Source organism: Festucalex cinctus, chromosome 1, assembly GCF_051991245.1.
Source record: "Festucalex cinctus isolate MCC-2025b chromosome 1, RoL_Fcin_1.0, whole genome shotgun sequence".
NCBI classification, from domain to species: domain Eukaryota; kingdom Metazoa; phylum Chordata; class Actinopteri; order Syngnathiformes; family Syngnathidae; genus Festucalex; species Festucalex cinctus.
In genome coordinates, this window is record NC_135411.1 from 20646072 (window position 1) to 20672995 (window position 26924).

The following is a 26924-nucleotide window of genomic DNA, read 5'->3' on the forward strand; positions in this document are numbered from 1 at the left end:
CAGGACTACTGAACCACGATACCATCGATGGTTCGTCATTCTTCATTAGCTGACGTGCTGTTTTAACTTAAATTGTCGTCAGTATGTGACATTTTCATCTGTCAGTGTTTTAAAAAACAAATCTGATGGAAAATCTCCACCTTAGCAGCTGCGGCAGCATTTTTAGGTGTGTCAAAACACATGTGCACTTGTGTCTCACACAACACATGTATTGTGTCCTTGACGCAGCAAGTGTGTCACTCTCTATAAAGAGGTCAGGGAAGGAAATTGAGCTGGAGTCGAGCGCTGCCAGATACATTCATGACCAGTTGGGCTATTTGGGAAGACTGACTAGGACACTTTACTGTATGACACCGAAGGGACTGTCCCTGAAGTTTGATCATTCATTTCCAGCTTACCGGTATTTGTTTAGCACCAAATAAAGTATTTTTATTGCACTACTTGTAACAAATGTGCTCAAATTAACATTTTTGTACCCCACAATACAGGAAAAATGTCTCTTTTTTTTTTTTTTTTTTGTGAGAGCTCCTGGAAGCATTTTCATTAGGCTCTGAAGAATTATGACCTTGTATTTACATCAACTGCACGGATTTTGCTGGCTCTGTAAAAAAGACTCCACCCTAGCAGCGTCTTTTTACAGGGTGTCAGTACTTTTGAGAGGTTCAGGGGCCTTTGGGTCCATCGTGGTAGATCTGTGGTGTTCCACGATATTTTTTAGTCAGGGGTCAGTTTTTACAGGGTCCAAAAGAAGACGTGGAATTTGTAAAGCAGGTGTTAATGTGAGAGTTTTAAGAGAAAATTCTTAGATGCTATGGTTTAGAGATGGAATTTAGAATTAACTGCTTAAACTCTGTTTATAACAAAATCAGCAGCAAGTAAACAGTTTGGATGAATTCAAGTGTAGAATATTGCATGTTATGGATGAACTATCTGTGTATTATTAACTCTTTTACTGCCACACATAAATAAAAAATAAAAAAAACTTTGATATGACAAAGGCTTTGATTGTTCACGAAAAGAGATACAATGCTTCCATCTGCTGGCCATAGTTAGAGTGTTTTGATTCCACAACCCATTGACCAGGCAGCTCTGCACTTTGACATTGGACTGAGAAAAAAAAAATATGATAAAAAACTTAGTTGACGTCATTTAACATTTATGGCAGCATACATCGTGATTTTACTAATCGTTATTAAACGTTTTTGGCGGTCAAAGAGTTAAGTAATGTAAACATTTTATTAAAAAAAAAAAAAAAAAGATCCCGTCTCTATAACAGATGGCTGATAAGCCCCACCGGATACTAGTAGAAAAAGATATAATACTTTGTGTTGTCCTGTTATGTATTTATAAACTCCTAACCAAATGGTGTCCAGGGTCAGGCTTAGGTGGACTGAAATACATCTTTCATTTTTACATTCAGTGCCGAAAGATATACTGCATGCCTGCCTGACCCCCTAAAATAAACACATGCAGTCATTGTAAAAAGAAGCAAATAGCTGCCTCAGGTCAAATCCATCCATTTTCTATCCCATTGAACTCCAAAACTCAGAATTGTAAGGCAGACGTGCTAAACTCTAGGGCGGTGTACTTCCCAAGTGCATCATATCATATATAAATAAGTTACAGTGGTGCCTTGAGATAGCTTTGTCTTAAAGTTTGTTTAGCTTAATGCTAATGCAAAACACTGCTCTTGACATGCGCGCATGATTAGCAGTCATTAGCATGAAATTGTTGTTTGGAGATTGGAACAGATTTATGACATTTCCATTCATTTTATTAATGGGGAAAGGTGATTTGGGATACAAGTGTATTGAATTACAAGCGTGTTCACAGAACTCGTATTTCAGGGCACCACAATATAATGTCTTCTCTATTACTGTCCAGCGTGAAAACCACCATGAAGACTGAGAAGAAGGGTCTGGAGCAGGTGGTCAAGTCATTGAGTCCGCTGCCAAAGCGAGCCAAGCGCACCTACCTGGCCACCGACTTGGACAGGGAAGTCATTGGCTATGTGATTCCGATTTTCAGAGCCAAGTGAGTGCCAACATCGATACACTTTTCACAATACGTTATTGGGCTTTGGGAGAACTCGCAGGATAAACCGAAAACGCACTAAGCACCTCTAAACTTTTAAATGCACAATTTGCTGTTCTCGCTCAAGGCGTCGAAAGGCAAAATGTCTCCTGACATTTCACTCGAAAACTCAAAACCTTTTGTGACTAGTGTAATTGAGACGTGTCTTGTGAGAATTACGTTTCCATTGTGAAGCCATGAAGAGGTGCGCGAGTTGATGGAGGCCCGCGAGGACGACGTGACCGAGGAGGGCATCAACTATGTGGCCATGAGGAACCTGTTCGTCCGTGAGGCCAGGGAGGCGATGGCGGTCAGGGTGGAGAAAAAGACCAGGACCACGCGAATCCGAGAGTCCGCAGAGCGTGTGCAACTGTTTAGGACTGTACGTTATCCTTTGTCCGTTTTTAAAAAAAAATAATAATTACAATCCTAGTCAATATCCTAATGCAAATCTCTCTATGTGCGGCTACAGTTGGACGAGTGGACGGAGTTCCGCAAGAAAATGAACCCGGATAGCCTGATGCACCCCCCGGTGATGACCACCAAGCCCCGGGGAAGTACCGTGTGGGAGGGCCAGACCATCAGGTTGTACTGCACCTTGGCAGGGTGGCCCAGACCACGGATTGCCTGGTAATTGATGTATTTTCAATTGTCATCGTGCAAGTAAAGAGAGGTGAAGTTATTAAACTAGAGATGACCCAATATTCCTTTTATTTACTCAAGGTACAAAAACAACGTGCTGATCGATGCCAAATCACGCCCTGAGAAGTACACTGTGGAGAGCAATTACAACATACACTACCTGGAGATCAAGAAGTAGGTAATCACCTAGCGTTATTGACACGGGCCCAAAAATTCACATTTGTGTTCATGTGGGATGAAGCTGAATTTGTTTTGCTTTTGACCCCCCACTCCACCAGCTGTGACTTCCTCGACACGGCCGCATATCGAGTGTCTGCACTCAATGTGAAAGGAGAAATGTCCTCTGTGGCCACTGTGGTTGTCAAACGTAAGTAAATTACAGTCAAAGCTCAACCAAGTCTTTTATAGCAGGGGTGGGCAAAGAATTACCACACAAGGCCCCCACCTGTCATTAATCCAGCCCGCTGACCAAGAGTCCTATTAAAAAAAAAAAAAAAAAAGTTGCGTTAATTTTGCTATTGGTCAAATGAAATCAAATTAACAAAATTTCTTAATTATAAAATATATATTTATTCTTTTTTTTCATCTCAGAATATTTGATGATTGAGTTATTATAGCTGTCAAACGATTCATTTGTTTAAATCAGATTAATCACATCTTAGAATTTTGATTAATGACAATTATACACTTAATTAAAAAGGCTTTTTAGCAACATTTTTTGCCAGCCAAATTTGAAGAGCACCTGTCATATGTTAATTCTTTTGACATTTAACGTTATGAGGATGTCTTCAACATTTTTGATCCACTGCATACTCTCATCCTCCTCTTTTTCTAATCAGTTAATTACTTGTATAATAATGAATAAATGATTCCAGTAGTTTGACATGAGCAAATATTCTGAATGTCATATCTAAACATTTATTAAGTGCTTTACTTTAATGCATGTAGTCATGTTTATTGCTCAAAGAATGTGTGCTACCTTTTAATGTAACCATCCGCTGTGAATAGTGTGATTAATCTGCATTAATACAGGATAAATGCAATAATTTTATGCATTTTTTAATAAACACTTTAACGTAAAAAACATTTTTTTAAAATAATTGTTTTGTTTTTTAAATAAACAATGTTAGCTAAATTACATGAACACGTTTCAAAAACTTTTTATTCTATTGAACGATTACAAACAAAAATATTTTTAAATAAATTTATAAAGTGAGCATGAATTATTTTACTTATTTACATACTTTACACCTTTAGTGATTTTTATGTATGTAATGTATTTGATTAAGTATAAGGTTGTAATTGATGTAATTGATAAACATTATATAGTAAATTATAAATAACATTTGAAAATGGAAAATGATAGGAATGTCTGAAATTTATTGTTTTGTATAAAATAAACATAACATATTTCACACACTTTTTGTTTTTATCATGATGATGATTGTTATTTAATTTTACTTCATCTACAAATGAGCTGGACCATCTGTCCAGTTTAACAATCAAATATGTTCCTCGAGCATGAAAGTTTGCTCTCCTCATTTTAAGTGTTGACTTTTAATGAAGGAAAGCTCTTTTTTCTCTCTGCAGGCTTCCAGGATGAGGAAAGAGATCTGAGTGTGACCCAACCTCGTGAGTCAATCTGAGGAACAGCTTCGTAATGATTACCATGATATTGAGCGATGTGACTTTAACTTCTAACTAACTGAATTCTAACTTTTAACTAACTGAATTCTTGGAGACAGCTCTTTGTAAACTAAATTGAAATTGCTTTTAAAAAATGAAAATGGTATATTATGAGGATGTCCTCTTATTGTGCCAATACTGTCAGAATGCCGAAGGGGTTGTGTGGCTTGAAAAGTTTCCGTGTATGTTTGTGAAAGCGTCCTCTGTATCTCAGACGGCTTCAGCTTCGAGCACGGCGTCACGTTCGAGACGACCATCCTGGACAAATTCAACGTTGCATTCGGCCGCGAGGGCGAGACGCTGAGCCTGGGTTGCACTGTTATCATATATCCCACTGTCAAGAACTACAAGCCCGAAGTGGTGTGGTACAGAAACGGTGTGTTGACCCACTTTCCAGACAATGTTCCCCACCTGTTATGAGTGCTAAATCTGAGAAATTTGGACTTTTCCCACAATCAGGTGTACCACTGAAAGCATCGCAATGGGTGCACACACAGTGGGCCGGTCAGCGCGCCACCCTTACGCTGATCCACCTCAACAAGGAAGATGAGGGCTTGTACACCATGCGTATCTTCACCAAGTCTGGCTATGACACCTACTCTGCATATGTGTTTGTCAGAGGTAAGTCTGTTTATCAGGGTGGACGTATTATTATTATTTTATTGGAATTAAACAAACGAAAAAAAGAAACAACACCAATATATAACAATTTACGGAACATTAAAATGGGTTTAAAGAGAAAGTCAACCTTATGCCTTGGTCAGACTAGAAGAAAATAGCTTGTTTTTGACCCGACAGACGTGTCGCAGACAAACGGGGTATGTCATGAATGTAACGTCACCCATATAGTGTGACCCATTCAACAATTGATCGCCTGGTGTTTGGGGGACTTCACGACCACCACCCTGAAAGTCTAGCATGTCAGAATTTTTGCTCGTCTTGTTGCACAATGTAACATACCTACCTCGCCGTCCTTTTGGTTCCGCAGCAATGACCAATAGCGGGAAAAAGCGAAGCGTCAATGACACACATATGACTAGCATGTTGTAGCTCTTTTTTTTGTTTTTGTTTGCTCCCCCACCCCAGTTATCTCATGGGACGGCACCAGACAGGTGCAACCCGAAAAAAAATTGTATCCCGCTGTGGCGCTGCCACTAGAGCTCACACACATGTGAGTGCACGAATTGTGTGACATTTGTTTTCATTTAAAGACCTGAGCAACACATATGCTCTGTATGGCGTCATCAAGTAGGACTATTGACATAATTTAGCTCGCACTACATTCAGGTTCTTCTACTTCTAGAAGGGGAAGAAAAAAAAACATGCTAGAGGCAGCTGTCAATGAAGTCTCGCCGGTGAGCACGACTTCTCCTCACCAAATGTATACGTGCTCTTCTGTACTTATCACCTCCCCAAATCATAGTATAAAATAGGGCTGGGCAATAAATCAAATTAATTCGATACATTGTCATTTAAAAAAATCGAATCGTTGAAAATTTGCTAAATCGTGAAATCGAATTTTGTCTTCTGGATGATTAAAAGCTGTTGTTCTTATGTTGTGTTCCATCCAAATTATTGGATTATTATTATATTGATGGGGTTGAGGCCAGGGTATCAAGATCTTTGATTATGAAAGAATATAGCCCAACCCCCTGATTCCTCTATGAGGGTTTGTATCCCAAGACTTCTGTGCAAAAAGCATACACTAGTCTACACGAAGGTTGAAGAAGTAGGTCAGATAGTGGATACTTAGTGGGTAATAGAAACCAGACAGATTTAGAAACACAACTGCTCGCATGTATGACATGTATGTGTGTGTGTTTTCGCTATGCCAGATGCCGACGTAGAGGTGGAGGGGGTTCCAGCAGCCCCTCTGGATGTGCGTTGTCACGATGTCAACAAAGACTATGTGGTGGTGACCTGGAAGCAGCCCGCCATGGAAGGCAGCAGCCCCATCCTGGGTTACTACATCGATAGGTAGGTTGACCCTCCCCAACCCAACATTATGTACTGGCATCCATTCATTTCAAATGGAGAAAGATGATTCGCCAGATGACTGTTTCGTGTTACGAATGTGGTCAAGGAGTGAAATAAACTTGTATCTCAGGTGCGAGGTGGGAACGCACCATTGGGCGCAGTGTAACGACACGCCGGTCAAGTACGCCCGCTTCCCCGTCACGGGCCTGGTGGAGGGCCGCTCTTACGTGTTCAGGGTGACGGCCCTCAACAAGGCGGGGGTGAGCCGTGGGTCACGCATCTCTGACGTGGTGGTCGCCATGGATCCCTTCGACAGGGCCCGCCTCCTTGGTGAGGCGCAATTGAGGAGGTTCAAACACTAAACAAACGATGTGAACTTGTCACACTATTAGTGGTCTTTTTTTCCACGCCCCTGCAGGACCTTCTGCCCCGTGGACTGGCATGATCAAGTTCACAGAGGAGGATCACACTGGTATTAGTTTGCTTACTTTTATTCAGTGCATCTCGAAAGTCTTCACAGCGTTTCACTTTTCACCTTTTATTTGCCAATAGCGAAAATCTGCAAGTATTTGATGTGTTCACACCCTCAAAAAAGGGTTTAGCATTACATGCAGATGCCACAAGTTGATGGCAAAAAATAATACGTACGTACGCAAGTATTCACATGCCATATAATGAAATGTGAAAAAGGTGAAGACATGATGGATGCACTGTATATATATATATTTTTTATATACTTCTATATACTAGGGGAGGGAATCTATGACATGAGGCCGATTCGATATGTATCTCGATACACAAGTTGTGATTCGATTGAAAAACGATTATCTTTCAGAACAGAACGGTTCGATAGGGTTCGATTAAGTTTGGGACCGATACAATTTTCGATTCGATACAATTAATTTCAATATTCAAAACTTATAGTGACATTTGTTGCTTGTAAACATTAATCTTAAAACACCACAAATTTTTACAGTATCTACAAATGTGTAAAAAAAGAACAACAACAATGTCTTATATATTTTTATATATTGAATCAATTATTTAAATGGACCGGAACAAAGGGCTGGGCGATATGACTGAAAAATGTATCAGTTTAAATATTTATTAGTTGTTATTGACAGTTATAATTGTTTTTTGTTTTTGTTTTTTTAATTCAAAATCAGGATCAGGAAAACAAAAGGCTGATAATTCAATTTGAAATATAAATATTTAACCTTTAAAAAGACACCAACACAATTAAACAGAATATGTCCACATTGTGAAGTATTTCAGAAACATAAATTTAAGACATGAAATAAACCTACCGTCCAGCCAAAAGAAATATGAAGCCACCTTATGGAACAATAAATCTATCAAACACATTTTAACAACTTAATATATCCAAAAATATTTCCAAAAGTGCCCTAACCTTTTTATCAACAATTTTTGTTTTTCACAATTTTTGTTTTTCTTTGCCATCACATTCATTTTTGGTTAATCTATGACATCTTTTTTGTTTTTTTAATCTGAGACACGATGATTACCACGGAATCACGACTGTTTGTTTTGTTTTTTGGGCTGTCGTTCATTTTGAGTTTGATGACGTAATTGCGGGCACGTCTCAGTTCCCTGCTGCTCATGCTAGTTGTGTACATTGACAGGGAGCCACAAACTGAGAAATGAGATACTTGCAGTGTGCTTTTATCATAGCTGGTGTGTTGGCTGTGGGACATACCTGTGTCGTTTGAATCCATGCATTGGATCGTCACGGGCGTTATTCTTTTTGGCTCGCGCGCAGTACCAACGCCGGCCCGGGACATACAAGTGCACCGAGAGGACTCGATAGCAATGGGAAATACCGAGATGTACGGCACCGGCTTCTGCTAACTGTCTCCACTGTTGCATGTTGTCACTCGTTGTGCGCGCGCGCGCCGTGTCGCGAGCACGGCGTTGACGGTAGGCTCCCCCCCAAGGTGCGTAACGTCTTTGCATTATGTTTACAACATCCGGGGAATGAAGCGTCTCTGAGCGCTACTTTGCTAGCTCTCTGTAAACACGGAAGTAGCTTGAATAGTGCTGCTACTGAAATGTAAACAAAACAAGTAGAGCACGGTGCAGAACTCTTGCTATAGGTCGCTTGCACATGTCGTCACTTCCGCCTCGGATTTCTCGTAGTCGCCATGCTGGGTGGCCTCCATTTACGTAGTGATTCGGTCTAACACGTATCTATCACGTTTGTTGTCTGCGTTTAAAATGGTACATTGTTGCTGCATCGTTGGCTGTTCGAACAAAGCCAAGGGGGAAAATGGTCGGCCTTTCTTCCGAATTCCGAAAATAACTAGGAACCAGGGCCTGGAGACAGAGGAGTGCGGACTCCGGAGGGAAGTCGTTACTTTGGGCTCGTGTGTGCAGCGATCACTTTGTGAGCGGTAAGCTTGTTTACCTTTATTTAATGCATGAGGATTAATAACGTTTCGACCGCCCATATATGGGCAAGTTGCTTATGTTTTGGATTCATGAGCAAGCAAGTTCGGTAGTACAAGCTGGCTAGCGGACGTTAGCCGAAAGCTAACATCGAACATTTTCACCCAAGTAGTGCCAGTGCAAAGTGTTTACTGCTGAAATTGGATTGATTAGTCTTGGGCTTTTAATGCCGATAACATGTTTTTTGGTGGCAAAATGTAAACTTGGGAAAAAAAAGAGACAGAAGGGGCTGATGCAAGAAAACAGACCCCCGGGGGTGATGCAAGAAAACAGACCCCCGGTAGCCTACACATCATGCTAAAGAACTTATTCACGGCCACCCTACTGCGGTAAAATAACCAGTCTTTCCATATTTTATTTGTTTATATATTTGTTTATTTTAACAGGTCGCCCTGCGCCCGTTTTTCTGTCCAATCATCCCGACTGGGCTCCAACATTAAAGTTGGGTCCCAAGTTACAACATCTATGTCTCAGCCCAGTCGGTGCCAAGATATGAACGTGCACAGGAGAGACAAGCAAAGAAAAGACGACTCGAAGTGGCAGAGATTGTTGCAGTTATGCAGCCAGATGGCTCCAGTAACCTGTACCCTCAAGTACTGCTGACATCATTGACTCTGGTATGCCACTCAGAATTCATTACATGATATATTGTATGCATGAGTGAATGTATGTGTTTGTTTGTGTGTGTACACGCACCTTATATTTTAGAGACATTTGGAAGTGTTTATAGAAATAAGTATTTGCCTGTAGCAATGTTCATACATAAAAAAATGCAACAAAATGTGTACATTTCTTTTACACTGACAAAAAAACTATACTACTTTACTATATTAAACCTATTACTGGTACCGTATTTTTTTGTGATTTTTTTATTTATTTTTTTCTTTAGGGATCTCATGCCACACCGACTTGATTGCCAATGACATGATGGAAACGAAGGCGAGCATCAAAGCATTGGAGGAGGACAACATGTGACTGTTTGTTTGGCGCTAATAAAGGCAGCGTTTATACAAATTCTATTGTTGGGTTTGTTTACAAAGCTATACATAATACAAATGACAGGATTTGACTCAATGTGCAATATGGTCCCTCTTAAAGTAATGGCATAAATCTCTATTATTTCTAAAAGCACAAAAAATGAAGTGAATAATGATTAGATGTAGTAATTTCAGGGTTAAAAATTGAACTGTTAATTAATGTAGTTTATTTTAGCACAGGTGCCTACCATCCTGAGATGACGGTATGATGTAATGTTGATGGGGTACGCAATGACTTTCATTATGCTATGTACAGAGGAAAAAGTTGCTCTCTTTTAAATTTGTTTAATGTAAGACAAGTACCAGTACTGTGTTTCAGTTTTCCCAATAATCCTTGTTTCACACTTGTCACAAAACCACTGTCCTTTTGGCAGTCTAGATTGGCACACTTCAAGTGATATCATTTGATTTTACAATCTGCTGCAGCACAAAAAACTACTTTATTCCGCATCTTTGAAGTACATGAGCAAGTGGTAGGTGACAGCGGCTGAGCAGGAACACTGGAAGTCCACTGCTGATCTAGTAAATGCTCTCCCGAGCAGTTCAGGTAAGGAGGGGATTTTGGGGAAAAAAAACTCTGGCTTTTCCAGCTGGCCAAAACAAGCGATCTGGGTGGACTCGCTCAATCACACTTTGTCCACACCACAAAGTCGCAGAAGTCCCGTCCAGTTAAACTCATCTGTGCCTGAATCTGAAAATATTACAAACATTGTAATGAAAATAAGAAACATAGAATTAAATAAGAAACTACAAAAAGTAAAGCCATACATACCTGGTAATACTATTGGTGTTGTCGTGACAAGTGATGGGAATTGTTGCCATCCGGCACCAGACAGAAATTGGGTGTTGTGACAGCCTCCTTAACCGTGAGATCATAAGAAAAGCTGTCAGTATGCTCAGTAGTTACCATGAACACGTTTTATTGTACTGGAAACTGAAACTAAAAATACGTCCTCTGAGAGTGGTTAACCTTAACCATTTAGAATAAGTTGATTAAGTAACATGTAACTAGTGAAAGGGTAGCATTAAATTTAATTAAGCCACGGGGAGGCTGTGCAGTTACTTTTTATTCTTATACGCTCTGCCATATTTGCCTGTTATAAAATTATTAGAAAAACCACATCAGGTAAAGCCAGCTGTGCATGTAAACACAATGATAACAGGAAGCCTGAGAACAAATCAACATTTTTGTGTGCAGAATTACCAACACCATGTGGTTTACTTACGTGCAACAGCAACCGTTTCTTCTGATGCGATGTTAAAGTTTACACTCTGTATCCACCCGCTTACAAAATAATTGTAAGCCTCCAGGGATTTGTTGGCGTGTTATGGAGCATGTTGTCAACACGAGGTAGGGAAAGATGTCCAGAGATGTCACATTTGGCCAGCAAGCTTTCTCCGTCAAAAAAAAAAATCACCCTTGGTCAGGACGTAATTAGGATCAATCCCGCCACACAGAGACACCTTCTGCCTGTATCGTTGTTTTTGATCTTCCGGTAAATCGTGAAAATACTGCGAAAATTACATCAGGTTGATAAGCTCTACCGTGTAACTCGCGAGTGTACCTTGTGAACCGGCGGACACCCAATATGGCGCCGGAAGGAAAAACTCCCATGATGCATTACGATGTGCAAGCGACCTATTGTTATGAAAACCATAAAGCCTCACTCGCAACCGATTCACAGCAACGCGATATCCGGTCCACAGCTTTACAAGCAATGTATCTAAGGATTCCCGGCGGATTTTGTATCGGTTGAATTCTGCTACCGATACGGCCGTTTAGCTCCCCTTGACGACCGATGGTTCGGTCGAATCGGTTTTTTTGTCCCACCCCTACTATATACCGGTACTTCTTCCGTCATTATCATCTTGTATGATGTGCCCCCAGCTGGAGTTGTCCCTGGAGAACCCACTGAAGTTGTGGTTACCGAGGCGACCAAGAGCTATGTGGTGCTTGCCTGGAAGCCTCCTGTCCAAAGGGGTCATGAAGGAGTCATGTATTATATTGAGAAGGTGAGAAGTGTTAGATGAACACTTGAACAGTCATTTTGGGGCAAAAAAAGCCAGCATTTATTGACATGGTATAAAAAAAGTCAATACTTAAAACACTCCAACTGGCTGGCAACCAGTTCAGGGTGTACTCCGCCTACTGCCCAGAGCCAGCTGAGATAGGCGCCAGCAACCCCCGCGACCCTTGTGAGGAATAAGCGGTCAAGAAAATGTATATATATATATATATATATATATATATATATGTGTAAATCATAGTCATTGCACACACAGTCACCAACATTGCACTTTTAAAAGAATAAAAACATAATTTTATAGGAATAAAGTAGGCCCGGTGGTCTGGACAAAATTCGACAAAGGGTGGGTGACATCCCGTGATTAGTATTACTATTCGTTGTTTGTTGACAGGGGGGAAGTGTGCTCTGAATTTGTTTTATGTTTTGCAGAGCAGTTTTGTGAATCAAAGGCTTTGACATTTGAGCAATAATTTTTAATTCTTTCTTGTGGACCTTTTTTTCTGTAGCTGGTTAATTCCAGCTATCCATTTTCTGAACCACTTGCTCCTCACAAGGGTCATGGTGGGTGGGTGCTGGAGCCTATCCCAGCTGGTTTTGGGCATCAGGCAGGGTACACCCTGAGCTGGTCGCCGGCCAATCGCAGGGCACATAGAGACGAACAACCATCCACACTCACAAGCACACCAAGGGACAATTCGGAGCGCCCAGTTAACCTGCCATGCATATCTTCGGAATGTGGGAGGAGACCGGATAACCCGGAGAAGACCCACACAGGTACGGGGAGAACATGCAAACTCCACCCAGGAAGGCCGGAGCCTGGACTCGAACCGAGTCCTCAGTACTGGGAGGCAGACATGCTAACCACTCAATCACCGTGCCGCCCTAGCTGCTTAATTGCAGGGACGAAAAGCAAGGGTTTTATTAAACAATCACAATGCCAATATAGTAAATGAAGAATTGTTTTTCTTTCTTATATAATCAAGTTTTTATTTCTTAAATTCACATTCTCTTGTGTACAGTGGAACCTCGAGTTACAAACGACCCTTTTTACGAACTCTCTAAGTTCCAAACAAATTTTGGCCGAAAATATGCCTCTATTTACGTACTTTGTTTCATTTTGCGAACTGTCTCAGCATGGATCATACTGTGCGTCTCGGCTATTGAACCATCATTTGCTCTTTATGTAAATCATTGTCATAGCTCTTAATTTGACCTTAGCCTGGCGGAGGTGCAAGAAAAACCTGGTGCGCTGCCAGGCTAATACAGCGTTGCGGGAAACCCGGGTGTAATTTCACAGAAAGAAGTTGTCATATTACATGAATTAAGTGCACTGTTTTTTCTAAGAAAGAAGTTGAAGTGAGGTAAGAATAGAATCAGGGGAAGAGTTACATGGTGGCCAGAGGTGGCAATTTACCCGCCTCCCCTCCCTTGCCACTCTGATCTGATCATTTTACATAAATAAAAGTGCAGTTTTGTTAAATAAAGTTGAAATCTTAATCTCAATAAAGTTGTATTTTTATGAACATGAAAGCTGCGATCCATATCGTAGCCATCCAAGTCCATCTATACATACATTAATCCTAGTAAGTGTACTGGATCTGCACTGCATAACTTACACTTTCACATTTGATTCAAGCCTGTCTTAAAAATATCTGTTAACGGCTATTTGCTTCAGTGCGTTTCAGGCTCGGACACGTGGCAGAGGGTGAACACCAGCATGCCCGTCAAGTCTCCCCGCTTCGCCCTGTTCGATCTGTGCGAAGGGAAATCATACAGCTTCCGCGTGCGCTGCTGCAACTCCGCCGGCGTGGGCGAGGCCTCCGAAGCCACTGGCGACATCACTGTGGGAGATGTTCTCGGTGAGCGGGCCGGACGTTACATAAACCTTTCACAATTGTTGAAATGAATGTCATCATCGTCATCGCCATGCTTCTCGACAGACCTGCCTGCTTCTCCGGGCACACCCGTGGCATCGAGGAACACCAGCACCTCCATGGTGGTCTCCTGGGGGGCCTCCAAGGATGTCAAGGACCTGGTGGGCTACTACATCGAATACAGCGTGGTGGGCACCGACGTCTGGATCCCCTGCAACAACAAGCCTGTCAAGCAGACCAGGTAAAACACTTTGGCAATGGGGAATTTAGTACAAATTAGGATTACAAGTTTTGATAGTTAAAAAAAGGAAAAACAAAATGATGATGATGGTTGAACTCCAAATTGCTGAACTTTTGCCTTCCGTTGTATTAGCATGCCAGCCACTGTGCCACTCCTTTGAATTGCAGCCCGTGCTGTATAATTAGTGTTTTTCCGATACCGATACTGGTATCGGCAGGTGCCGATACTGCACTAAAACAGTGGTATCGGTATCGGTGAGTACTCACAAGTAACATGCCGATACCATTAATTCCAATGTTAATATAGGATTTTGGATGCAGCATCTTGTGTCTTGCTGGTGCACGACATTCACTGGTATGTGACATGTTCACTGCATGCTGATCTAAGATATCGTATTGGCCCTTGAATGCTCTGAACCAATAGCAGGACAGCTTTTTCATGTTGAGGGAAAAAAAAACGTAAGTATCGGGATGGTATCGGTATCGGCCGATAGTGCAAAGCTGGGTATCGGTATCGGTATCGGGGGCCAAAAAACGGTATCGGAACAACACTATGTATAATGCAACCAAAACGCCCCACGTCTGAATCCTTTTGTGGCTCGTGTTCAGGTTCGTGTGCCATGGCCTCACCAGCGAGACGACGTGCGTGTTCCGAGTGAAGGCGGTCAACGCCGCCGGCTACAGCTTGAGCTCCACAACGTCGCAGCCAGAGCTGGTGCGGGCGGCCATTTGTGAGTGTCCTCGCTTTATTTGACCGGCCTTGAGGCTTCCTCTCCCTCACCATCTGCGCTCCAACTTCATCAACTTTTAATACACTACTCAGAACACGGTCTTCTCTTGTGCTTTGAATGCCTTCCTTGACCTTCTGTTTTAATCACTTGGTGGAACGTTTTACTTACATTTTTCACCAACCTCCTCTTCAACTGATTTCTTCTCGGTATGGCCTGCTTGCTTCTTCTCCTTAAGGGGACATGTTATCGAAAATTGACTCTTTTATTTCCTTTATCCGAGTAGTTGGGTCTCAGGATGCCTACTCATAACCCATCGATTGTGAAATTAAACGTTATTAAGAATGAAAACAAGTTTTATAGGTTGCAAAGGTCAGCGTTGATGTCTTAAAAGTGACACTTTCCTAAGTCCTACATATGCAGTGGTGCCTTGACATGAGTGACCCAACTTAAAAAAGAAAACATGCTACAAACATGTTATTAAGTCTTCTGGTAGCGGTTTTAAATTGTGAAAATAAATGTTTATTGCTTAACTCTTTTATTGCCACACGTTACAAAAAAAACAGTGCCAGCCGATTTAGAGCATTTTAACTCATCTTTCAAAGCAAACAGAATATTGTGTGCTTTTACTACATATACAAGGTGTTGTACCACATGAAAGATTATATTCCATTCTTTCATTAGAAAAAACAGTATGTTTCTACTTATTCCGTTCTTTAGTAATCACCATCGGAAAATAGGTAACTTGAGTGACATTGAGCCAAAATTTAAACGATTAGGAGAAAACAAGCTCTTTGTGAAAAGATACATTTTCCCCACAACTGACTTTGACACTAATATTGTTTGTTTAGCGACACTCTGTGAATTAGGTTTAATGTGACAAAGGCTTTGATCATTCACGTCGTCCTAGAAAATGTTCAGTTTCATCAGAGTTCATCAGATTCCGGCATGTTTCATTGTAATTCCATACACCGGCAGCCCATTTAAAAGAGATACAATGCTGCCATCTGCTGGCCACAGTTAGTGGGTATTTTTGATTCCACAACCCATAGACCAGGCAGTGCTGCACTTAGACGCTGCACTGCCCATTGATTAAACAACAACAACAACAAAAAAACGTAGTTGACGTCATTTAACGTTTATAGCGGCATACATCGTGATTTTTCTAATCGTTATTAAACGTTTTTGGCGGTCAAAGAGTTAATAGGCCTCCTTTAAGAATAGTGCCCACTGACTAATGTTATGTGCATGCGCTTTGCTAAATCTTGCTTTTTGTGGGGGCTTTTTCTTTGTGGTGTAGCTGTTGACGTAGCTGTGTGCTAACTCTTCAGGAGGCCTGGTTGGTGCATGGACAAGGTGAAAAAGGCTAAAAGCATACTTAAAGAGCATGAAGCTTCTGTGTAAGTACTTTTATTTATAATGGCCCCTAAAAGGTGTGTGTGTTGTGTTTGTGTTTGTAGCATGCTGGAGGTTAAAGCTGTAGATCATTAATAATTAATAGAAAAAGTCTGTGGTGAGCATTGGTAGAAGACAAATACTGTATATTTATTGATACGTACCCAGCAGGTTTATATTATGAAGAAAAAAAGAAAAATTGCTGTACAAAAACAAAATCTTAATTTTATAGTCATAGTAACATTGCAAGAATTTCTTTTTTTTTTTTTTACTTTGTGACTAAAGTACTGTCTGAAATATTTTTTTAATTTTAATTTGTATTTTTTTTTTGTCTTATCAGAAAAATATTTGAAAGTGAAAAAAGTAGACAAAAATGAATGAAGTTGAATTTATTTAAAGAAAAAGGCATATTAAGGGCACAAAATAACCATAAAGAGTTCAACATCAATTCGTACCTATTTATATAATTTACATCGTGTATAATCTTATAGAATAATATTGTAACTTGGTAAGAAAAATGTTGTATTTTTATAAAGTTGGATTTTTTTCCGAATAAAGTTGGAATTTTATAGGAATTAAATCATTACTTTACATAAAAAAAAAATAGTTATCAGCATATTATGGTGGGAAAACAACAAATAAATAATAGTTTTATGAGAATTATGTCATATTTATTCATAATCATATAATCATTGTTTTATGGCAATAAAATTGGAATCTTACAAGAAAAACACTTTTTTTCTACGTGTCACAACCTAACAGGAATTAAACACAATACTGTGACAATAATGTTATTTAGGTAATCATAATGTTGCAAAAATAAATAGAAATTTTTCTCATGAAAAGTCACTTGTGAGAATAAAATGACCAGAAAAAGCTTTAATGTTATGAAAATCAAGCTGAATTTATTTGTAGAGTTCTCTTAATCTTGCGACAATAAAATCAGAACTTTGCAAGCGTAAAATGTAATGTGAAAAAAGTCATATTCTTAAGAGAATATACATATGAAATTAAAAATTATTAAACGTAATCTTACAAAAATAAAATGTAAATTTTTCAACTAAAAAGCCAATCTTATGAGAAGGAAGTTGTAATTGTACAAGATTAAAGCAAGAAAAGATCAAGTCATTTTTCTTGTAACATACCAACTTTCTCGCAAAACAAAAAAATAATAATAATCCTATTCCATATGGCCCTAATACTCTCTAATATATGAATATTAGTTGTGAAGGCCTGTCCTAGCATTCATAATATAAGGCTAAAAAAAGTAATCTTGCCAAAATACAAACACAAACTTGAACTGCATGACACTCTCATGCAATGGGCCATCAATCCGAGATAATTTGTGGGCTTCCATTTTTCATATTAAACAAGCGTATCCTGTCCTGTAAATCTGTAATATGCCTCAGCCGTCCCTGCGATGCCAACCGATGTGCACCTGCTGGAGGCTCACAGGGACACGATGGTGCTGGGATGGAGCCAGCCCACCAACAATGGAGGAGCGGACATCAGAGGATACTTTGTGGACTACAGGACCGTGAAGGGACGCGTGGTCAGCAAGTGGCACGAACTCAACCTCCACGCCCTCACCACCACCTCATATAAGGTGAGCTCCCGTCCAAACATTTGTCTGTTTAACTGTTTTGGCGGTGAACTCTTCTGCATCTGTTTCTGCTCAGGTGGAGAACCTGAAGGAGAACGTCGTTTACCAGTTCCAGGTGCGCGCCGTGAACATGGCAGGTTTGAGCGATGGCTCAGTGCCCAGTGTAGCTTTGAAGTGTGAAGAGTGGACCCTTACTGTGCCAGGTAGAGATCCACGCAAAACATACAACCTATGCCTTAAAAAGTGAAACAATTTCATGTGTCAGTGAGCATCGACTGGATTAGCTTGAGTTGCTTTTCTTTTTTGAAAAAGGCGTATGTTCATTCGAAACTAAATGTATTTTGATGTTACAAAAACATTTGCATTTGTGTTAATGTTTATTGAAGACTAAAAAATTTTCTTTGAAGTTTACAAAATTGTGATCATTAGGTTCTTCGAATTTAAATAGACATTGATATATACAAAAAATGTGTGAAGATAACTATAATAAGTGTTTTTGGTGGTTACAAAAACACTTCGTAGACTCTAAATCAGGAGTGACAAACTCATTTCAATTCAGAGGCCACTTTCAGCCATATTTGATTTCAAGTGGGCTGGACCAGAACGTCCGTGGTAAACAGTAACAGAAACATAAATTATGTGCATTGAGGACTCAACATTCCCTTCAATCATGAAATCATGTATAATAAGTTCTTTGAAGACTTCAAGTTGTTTTTGAAAACCTGTATGTTCGATTCATCGAGCACTAAATTGACTTCCGCATGTTAGCTTTAAAAACTCAAAAGTGCTTTGGCAATTCAAAAATGCATATGGTAACGCTCAGTGAAAAATAATTTGGCTTTAAAGTTTACAGAAAGCGTAGGTTATGTTCATTGAAGACTCAAAAGTCCTTCTATTGGAATTGAATTGGCTGGAATCTTCCACTTAGGTTGTCGTGGGGCTTTTACATGCCACAATAATAGAGGTCTTATATGATACGGTCAAGTCTTCATTAAAAAATAAATAAATAAATAAAAAACTGCCGCTTTTATCTTTCGGTGCATGACATACATGCACTGATGGCTGACAACGAGGCACTCTAAAGTGGCAACATCAGTTGACTATACAAAGAAAAAGCATTTTCAGGGTGTAGGCACAGCTAGGTAGCAACTGCACATTGCAATAGTGCCAGATAACTATTGATGCGAGCAAAGGCACTCCAGTTCTTATATTGTGGGGGAGGGACAACTCGTGCTGGACTCCAAAATGCGTCAAGCGGCATTACAAAAAAAAAATTTAAAAAAATCAGGAAAGGTGAAATGATGCACAACAGTTTATTGGTCTAACATGTGAGGTTCTTTAAATTATCTTTGATAGTTACGTAAAAACGCATGCATTCAGCTACGAGGATGGATGACTGCATCCATGTAAACTTGTAAAGTGTCCTCAAAATGTCCACCCCTGGTTTCTTATTCAAGGTGCACCCGCTGGTCTTCACGTTCTGGAGGTCCGGGACACCTCCATGGTGATCCTGTGGGAGCCGCCTTCATTCGATGGCCGCTCTCCTGTCAATGGCTACTATTTGGACTTTAAGGAGGCGTCAGCCGGGGAGGAAGGCTGGACGGCTGCCCACGAGAAGGCCAACAAGTCGGCGTTCATGAAAGTGAGGAACACTTGGAAATAAAAAGAGAAAGCCTCCTTTTGATTGCTGTTGTTGATTTAGGTGAGCGGGCTACAGGCAGCTACATCCTACGTCTTCCGTGTGCGTGCTCAAAACCTCGCTGGTGTGGGAGATCCCTCCGCGGTCTTTGGTCCCATCACGGCCGAGACTCGTGCCGGTGAGTGCAACTGTTATGTTAGGTAAATCTCAGGAAAGTCCCCCAAAAAATTTGTAGAATAATTGGAAACTCTACCATATTAAAAATGACACTAAACCTAGAATTAAAATAATGACACAAAAAATGCTGTAATTAATTAAAAATTAAAAAAATAAATATATTTTTTACATATATGTTTTAAAATAAACATTTAATTTAATAAAAATATATTACGTTATTTTAAAATAAAACATTTGACCATATTAAAAATTACAATAAGAGTTTATGTATAAATAAAAAACACACAAGAGGGTAGCTTAAAAATTAGACTGAACATGTTATTAAATGAAAAATATACAATAAATATTACAAAAAATATTAAAAATGAACATTTAATTAAAAAATAATCACACAAACCTTAACACTACAAATTGAACTAAAAAAAAAATTAAACCATGTACATTTTATGTTAAAGATTACAGTAAGTGTTTAGTTCTACGTAAATAAATAACTATAATTAAACATTTACCTACTCTAATTAAAAAAAATACAGTATGACAAAACAACATGACTAAACAGTAACACAAAAATAGTATATTTAAAATTATACTAAACACTGAATAAAGAGAAGATAAAATATACATTTTAAAAATCACACGAAAAATTACACTAAATTACACCAAACTTTTCATTACTAATCAAGAAAAAAATAAATAAAATTTCAACTACTTTTTAAATTATATTTTAAAATTAGATGACAGAATAAATAAAAAAAATATTAATTTATGAGTTATACAAAAGTTAAACTAACAGTTGATTTCAATATTTAAAATAATAAAATAAAACATTTAATTCATATATAAATTGCACAAAATGTAATTGAAATTAACATTAAGTAAAACATTGTATTATATTCAGAATGACACAATAAAATCAATAACTGATAAATTAAAATCAACTGGAATAAAAATGTAATTAAATTAGATATATATATATATATATATATATTTAAAACAAGTGTATTGAATTAAAAAAAATACACAAAAATAAATCCAAATATTATTACCGGGTAAATTAAAAATCACAAACAAATTAAGAAATGATTTTATTACAAAAAAACAAAACAAAAAAACCCAAAAACAAACAAACCGCAAAATACTAATAAAATGTTAAAATAAACTACATATTGCAGCAAAAAATGACACTTCAGTTCAAAAGTCTTTCCATGTACCATTTACTCTCCTGTCAGGCACCAAGGAGATGTATGTGGATGTGGATGACGACGGCGTGATCTCCATGGTCTTTGAGTGCCCCGAGATAAGTAAGGACTGCGAGTTTGTTTGGTCTGAGAACTACCAGCCAATCACAGACACCTCCAGAGTGACTATCATCAACGAAAAGGGCAGGTAGGCATCAATTTCCATTTCCATTTCTCAAACGTGCGCCGCAAGGTTCAATACTTGGTCCAACGATGTATGACACTGGACCGGCGTGAAACCGGCCAATCAATCACGGGTTAGCTCTCATCAGGTTCTTATTTGGTGTCCTGACTTTTCCAGGTCCAGGGCTATCTTGAACAACCCCTCCGTGGAGGATCTGGGCATTTTCTCCTGCATAGTCCCCAACATGGAGGGCGCCTCATCCAGCTACGAGCTCACAGAGGAAGGTGAGCTGTGTTCCCAAAAGCATTTGTGCTTTGTTGACCGCGCGGAGAAATGCTTTGTAACCGATACACGCAATTCCCAGCTGCCAGACAAATGGAAAGTGGCACTATGTGCGATGAGGAAAATGCTGAGGTCACATCCTCAGCATTTTTCTCATCATCCCTTTGTTCTACTCTTCTTGTTGTTGACAGGTCTGATAAATCTGCTGGAGATCAGCCACGACCACAAGTTCCCTGGTGATTACGCCGCACCATCAATAAATAACTCAGCTTTCAAATTCATCCCTTATCACACATCACATTCTCACCAGAGTGGTACCATGAAATTCCACCGCAGTCCATTTTGTGACATTGGTCAAAACAAAGTACAGTACATTATTGTATTGATTAGCTAATTGGTGATTTTTAGTTGTATCTATTTATTTAGTTATATTTGTATTTACCAGTCTTTTTGCTTTCAATTATTTAGTTATTGAATGTATTATTTACTATATTTTGAATTTGTTCCAGAATCCAAACCATTACCAACGTAAAACCTTAATAATAACTGTACAGTAATAGTTGTCATACAAGCGTAATGAACAGTACAGTAGTTATATTGAACACCTCAAATATTAACTTGTTAAGTATCAAATAAAATCAACCACTAGTGTCTAGTGTCTCTACCTCTTGGGTCACTAGTGGCTAGCGTGACATGCTGTTTGGCTACCAACTCGAAAGCAGTAATAAGGTACAAATGTATAGTGTCCAAGCATTATGCTTTGTGCTTTATGTGCTAGTGAGTCCTCCATATTTGTTTGTCTTCAGTTATTCCCTTTAAGAACGAAATGGCAATGGAGTTGCAAGAGAAGGGCCGCGTGCGCTTCTGGACACAGGTGGAGAAGTTCAGCAAGGACTGTCAAGTAGAGTACGTTTTCAACGACGCCATCATTCATCAAGGAGATGTAAGTACCAGCCCTACTTGTTTATTATGTACCCCTTTTCTTCCACAAATTAAAAGTCACTTTTCTTACGGCTGGTCTCCAGAAATACACCATGAACTTTGACAAGACCACTGGTATCATCGAAATGTTCATGGACTCCCTGGAAGTCACCGACGAGGGCACGTTCACCTTCAATTTGGTAGACGGCAAAGCGAAAGGCACCACCAGCCTGGTGCTGATTGGAGAAGGTACCACGCACAACAAATGTAACGCACAGTTTTTCCAGAGAGTTAACTATTAAACGAAACGTACAACTAAAAATAATTAAACATTGTGTTTTTAAAACTATCACATAGCTTTGCCACATGGATGTCCGCTTTTCTTTATGCTAACAAACAATACAAAATTCCATTGACATGCTAAGGGTTAGTGATAATTGTCATGGTTTTAGAAGCAACAACTATTTGATGGTGGACAGATAATATAACACTATTCACTTGGTGTAGTTGTACTTATAGTATTAGTTTAGTTTAGTTTTGTTTTGTTTTTTAATAATGTTGTTACTCTGTTTTTATAAAGTATAGTATTATAGAGTCTTGTGGGGGAGGGCTTAATAGGGGAGGGATTTAATGGCATTTCTATTTTGAATGGGAAATATTATACAATTTGAGATAAAAAACTCAACACAGTGGACTTTATGCGTTAGGCTCTGGATTTGGATCCCAAAACGCAGACACAAATAAGCGCTTAACTATTTATTCACATCGAGAGGCGTGGAGCAAAGACGAGAAACAAAGAGAGTTGCACAGAGGAACAGAGGTAATAATCTGACAAAACACACACTTCTCAGACAGGCTTATATAGACAGCGAATCGATCTGATTGGTTGTGGCTAGACATGTGAGTAACAGGACTGACATGGAATTATCTGATTGGCTGTTGACCAGATAAAGAGATTAAAGATTCTTGACATCACATAGCTCCTGACGTCACATAGCGTCTTACCAGTTGAAACTAGATGCTGGTTACATCAGTTCAAAACAGACACTTGACCTCTGTTCAAAACAGACACTTGACCACATGGTAATGACCCAAATATAACCCTCGCATGACCCAAACATAACCCTGTCATGCCCTTGCATGACCCAAACTTAACCCTGGCATGACCCAGTTATGACATTATGAATGAGGAAATGAAATTTCGAGTGTGACTGGAAGGAGACAGGGACAGAGAAAACCTGGAGGTTCATTGTGAAAAACCTGCTACCGACCCGGATATGTTCATGGACACTGTTACTACGGTAATGAACCGAGAGCTTAAATGGCCTCATTTTATGAAAGTTGCCTCTTTTCCTCTGGTTTCAGTTACCTTCCTTTCTGAAACAGAAGACACAATTTCCCACATCTTGACCTAGGGTTCTCACTAAACCTGCTTTCCGATATAGACCCCTGGTCATATTTGCATGTTTGTTTTTCCTGCGGTTAACATGTGTATCCGTAGAGGAGCAGCAGAAGAACATATTTCCCTTCTTTTGAAGCTTTGCTGTTCCTATGTGCAGAGTTCAGGGAGCTGCAGAAGGAGTCCCAGTTTGAGCGAGCAGAATGGATCAGGAAACAAGGTATAAGTGCTTCCTCTTATATTCCGTCATACATAAATGTGCGTAACACATTTCCATCCACAGGTCCCCACTTTATCAAGTACCTGGATTTCACTGTCACCCCACAGTGTGATGTGCTGCTGCAATGCACGGTAAAGACAAAAAAGAGCAACAAATGAGCATATCATTTTGTGAGACCACATCCTCATTTCTGTCCGCAGGTAGGAAACATGAAAGCGGACACACAGATCATCTGGTACAAGGACAGCCTTTCGATCGGCGAGCGCGACGAGGCTGCCAAGAAGCTTGAGAAGAAGGATGACGTGCTGACCTTTAATATCGGAAAGGTCAGCCAGTGTAGGGCAATCTGCTTCCGTTGTGTCTGGTTAGATTGTTCATGCAAATGCTTTCTAACACACATGCATCAGTGACAAAACTGCTTTTAGTGACAGTCATCATGCTGTGCACTCTTTGGCCTAAAGTATTCAAACACATATCTTAAAGTTACACACGTCTACAGTAAAGTAAACATCGTTAGCTACTTCAATATACAGTTGCCTACAACTACTAGTTAGAACAAATTGTAAAACCTCCTCGGCTGCCGTTGGCCACAACTGACATCTGTCACTCAACACAAAATGGTGAACAGTTTAGCCAGCAAACTCTACACTGCCATTCGCTGACCTCTACGTCCTGCAAAAGGAAAGGACCCGCCTTTTTTTTTTTAAGTCCCGCCTTTTTTTTTTTTTTAGGTCATACACGTTCAGTCACAAATACTGCAGTGCTGTAGAATGTGAGGATGCTGACCCCAAGTGTATAAAAATAATACCTGCACCTCATTGCGGGGGGATAGAGACGGGGTTGGCCCGCAAATAGTGGAAATATGCGTAAAACAAAATAAAATAAAAAGATATTTTTGAAAAAGAGTAAAACAAAAATCCTTGAATAGGTAAATCTGTGGGTGCTGAAACATGGGTATGCAGGGGTGCACTGTATTATGGCATATTTTATAAGCATAAAGCTTTAAAATATATGTATTTTTTTTTGTCTATTTTTCCATTTTTAGCCTAACAATTGTATATTTTTCCCTAATATTGTGTTTTCCCTCTAATATATGTGGTTTCTGTCTAATAATTGTGTATTTTCTCCTCAGTATTTGTGTATATCTCTGCTAACATTCTAATTTTTTTTGTATTTTATTTACCCGACATTTTTTTTTTTTTTTGGGCCAATATATTTGTATTTGTAGTCCAATAGTTTTGTATTCTTGTCCTAATATATATTTGTATTTTTCAGTTGATGTTTTTCGTACTGTTTTGTAATTTCATAATATTTTTCCCCTAATATTTTGGCATTTTTCATTGTAAGATTGATATTTTTCCCACTATTTTCTTCTTTTAAAAACTAATCTGTAACAGCAATGCATTTATCATAAATGTTTTTATTTGCATGTAACATTTGTTATTGTCTCATATTTTGCATTATTTATTAATATATTTGTATTTTTCTTGTACTGTATATTTCCATCTATATCATCAATGCAATTTTTTTCTGTATATTTCCCCCCCCAACATTTCTGTATTTTTATTTTAAATATTCTCTTATGTTTGTGTAGATTTTTTTTTTCCATTTCTTAATGTTCATCTAAATTTTTATTATAACAACACAGTAATTATTAAGCATTTTGTTGTATGTTTGTAATTTTGGATAATGTTTGTAGCTTATTGCTTTCATTAGAGCTTGCATAAGGTCTGCCCATTTTTTACCAATATGTTTTCCTATTGACATAGATAAACCTAATTTTGCTCTATATATTTCCTATATGAAGCCTTCTTACCATTTCATCACAGTTGTTTCTTGCTGTAAACGGATGGGTGTGCCAATAACTTTGTCCACATCGTGCATTTTATAATGGAAGTTTTTTCCAAAATTACACTGAGGGGAAGCAGTTTTGTTGTCCATGTGCTTCTATTTCATCATTAACATTGTTTTTAATGCAACCTCCAGTGGCTAGCTTAGAATGGCCAATGGAAGTCACATTATCATCCATCATCGCATGTGCTGCTGTCCGTTGCCATTGATGTGCTCATGTGTCTTAATTTGCAGTGGGTTATTATGCAAGACCCGCAGGCACAAAGTGAAGAGATAAAGCCACCCGCTGAGGATGCTTCGCCACTGCTGCCGCCAAGACCCAAAGTCTGGACCATACAGCTATTGATGTTTTTTCCATTTACTCCATGCTACCATTCCATTGTTTGCCATGTCACGTCTGCAACGTTGCCTTGTCTGTTTTGCTGACTGTGCAGTTATTGAAGACACATCGTCAGTGGACGTCACTGTTGTCCCGCTAACATTAATGCTTTTGCCCCTCAGATTTCCAAGGATGACGTGGGCATCTACGAAGTGTACCTAAGGGATGAGAGAGGCCAAGACAAGAGCAGGTTCGATATGACGAATGAAGGTAAGCTCATGTACAGGAAATTTGTATTCCACTCACAACACTTTGTAATAGAGGTACAATACTTTGACTTTTTTTTTGTTTTTGTTTTTTTAAAGTGATGCATTAAAGCATTTGAGTTGCACAAAAAGATGTTTTTAATGTTTGGATTTTTCATCTAATTTTGCTTATTGATCTAATATATTTCTATTATTTACAAATTTTGTATAGTAGTTGGGTTAATTTTTGTAATAGTTTCTGTCTAGTTTTCTTCTAATTTCTGATTATGGTCAGTGAGATGTTGTCACCTTGGCCAACCCACTGGAAAATTTCTAGTTACGCCCCTGATCTGTACATAGTGGTGCATGCTACTTTCCGACATTGCAAAACCTTCCTTTTCCATTTCTGTGTTTCTCTCTAGGCTACCAGGCTGTAATGAACGAATTGTTCAGGGTGATTGGTGAGTCATTTAAGTGTGCACACACAAGTTCTACTGTAATGGTGGATGTCGTGAAAGAAGTGTGTTATTATTATTAATGATAAATACTTGTTTGATTTCCTCCCTTCAGCCAACTCCTCCTCTCAAATTCAAGTCACCAGCACAGAACACGGCATCATCCTCTCCTCCGACGTCACGTACTATCACGAGGACCAGCGCATCAACTGGCAGTACAAGTATGACCAATTGCGATTTAGCATTTGTTTACCCTCCAAACTTTGGCATACTTTTTGTGCACATATGTTCACATTCAAATTATTG

General features: G+C 39.1%; 1 protein-coding gene and 2 long non-coding RNA genes across 3 annotated transcripts in view; 2 read left to right on the forward strand and 1 right to left on the reverse strand.

The window, feature by feature from the left end:
- Positions 1–26924, forward strand: part of myom1a (myomesin 1a (skelemin)) — a 30066-nt gene that overhangs the window by 1379 nt on the left and 1763 nt on the right. Inside the window, exons 2-32 of the mRNA XM_077522347.1 lie at positions 1885–2034; positions 2269–2455; positions 2546–2703; positions 2797–2889; positions 2994–3082; positions 4306–4347; positions 4616–4777; positions 4861–5022; positions 6237–6378; positions 6509–6708; positions 6797–6850; positions 11770–11894; positions 13584–13767; positions 13849–14023; positions 14632–14753; positions 17555–17751; positions 17825–17951; positions 19206–19390; positions 19451–19565; positions 20794–20950; positions 21104–21210; positions 21400–21444; positions 22015–22151; positions 22234–22378; positions 23689–23748; positions 23812–23879; positions 23949–24074; positions 25834–25923; positions 26101–26188; positions 26586–26624; positions 26734–26839. Coding sequence (XP_077378473.1) covers positions 1885–2034; positions 2269–2455; positions 2546–2703; positions 2797–2889; positions 2994–3082; positions 4306–4347; positions 4616–4777; positions 4861–5022; positions 6237–6378; positions 6509–6708; positions 6797–6850; positions 11770–11894; positions 13584–13767; positions 13849–14023; positions 14632–14753; positions 17555–17751; positions 17825–17951; positions 19206–19390; positions 19451–19565; positions 20794–20950; positions 21104–21210; positions 21400–21444; positions 22015–22151; positions 22234–22378; positions 23689–23748; positions 23812–23879; positions 23949–24074; positions 25834–25923; positions 26101–26188; positions 26586–26624; positions 26734–26839 — 3837 coding nt within the window. The remainder of the gene's footprint in view (positions 1–1884; positions 2035–2268; positions 2456–2545; positions 2704–2796; positions 2890–2993; positions 3083–4305; positions 4348–4615; positions 4778–4860; positions 5023–6236; positions 6379–6508; positions 6709–6796; positions 6851–11769; positions 11895–13583; positions 13768–13848; positions 14024–14631; positions 14754–17554; positions 17752–17824; positions 17952–19205; positions 19391–19450; positions 19566–20793; positions 20951–21103; positions 21211–21399; positions 21445–22014; positions 22152–22233; positions 22379–23688; positions 23749–23811; positions 23880–23948; positions 24075–25833; positions 25924–26100; positions 26189–26585; positions 26625–26733; positions 26840–26924) is intronic.
- LOC144019352 (uncharacterized) lies at positions 8516–9895 on the forward strand. The gene is made up of 3 exons (XR_013283636.1): positions 8516–8789; positions 9231–9461; positions 9734–9895. It is a non-coding gene; the product is annotated as an uncharacterized LOC144019352 (long non-coding RNA).
- On the reverse strand, positions 9837–11722 carry LOC144019353 (uncharacterized). The gene is made up of 2 exons (XR_013283638.1): positions 10654–11722; positions 9837–10572 (listed from the first exon to the last, which is right to left on the reverse strand). It is a non-coding gene; the product is annotated as an uncharacterized LOC144019353 (long non-coding RNA).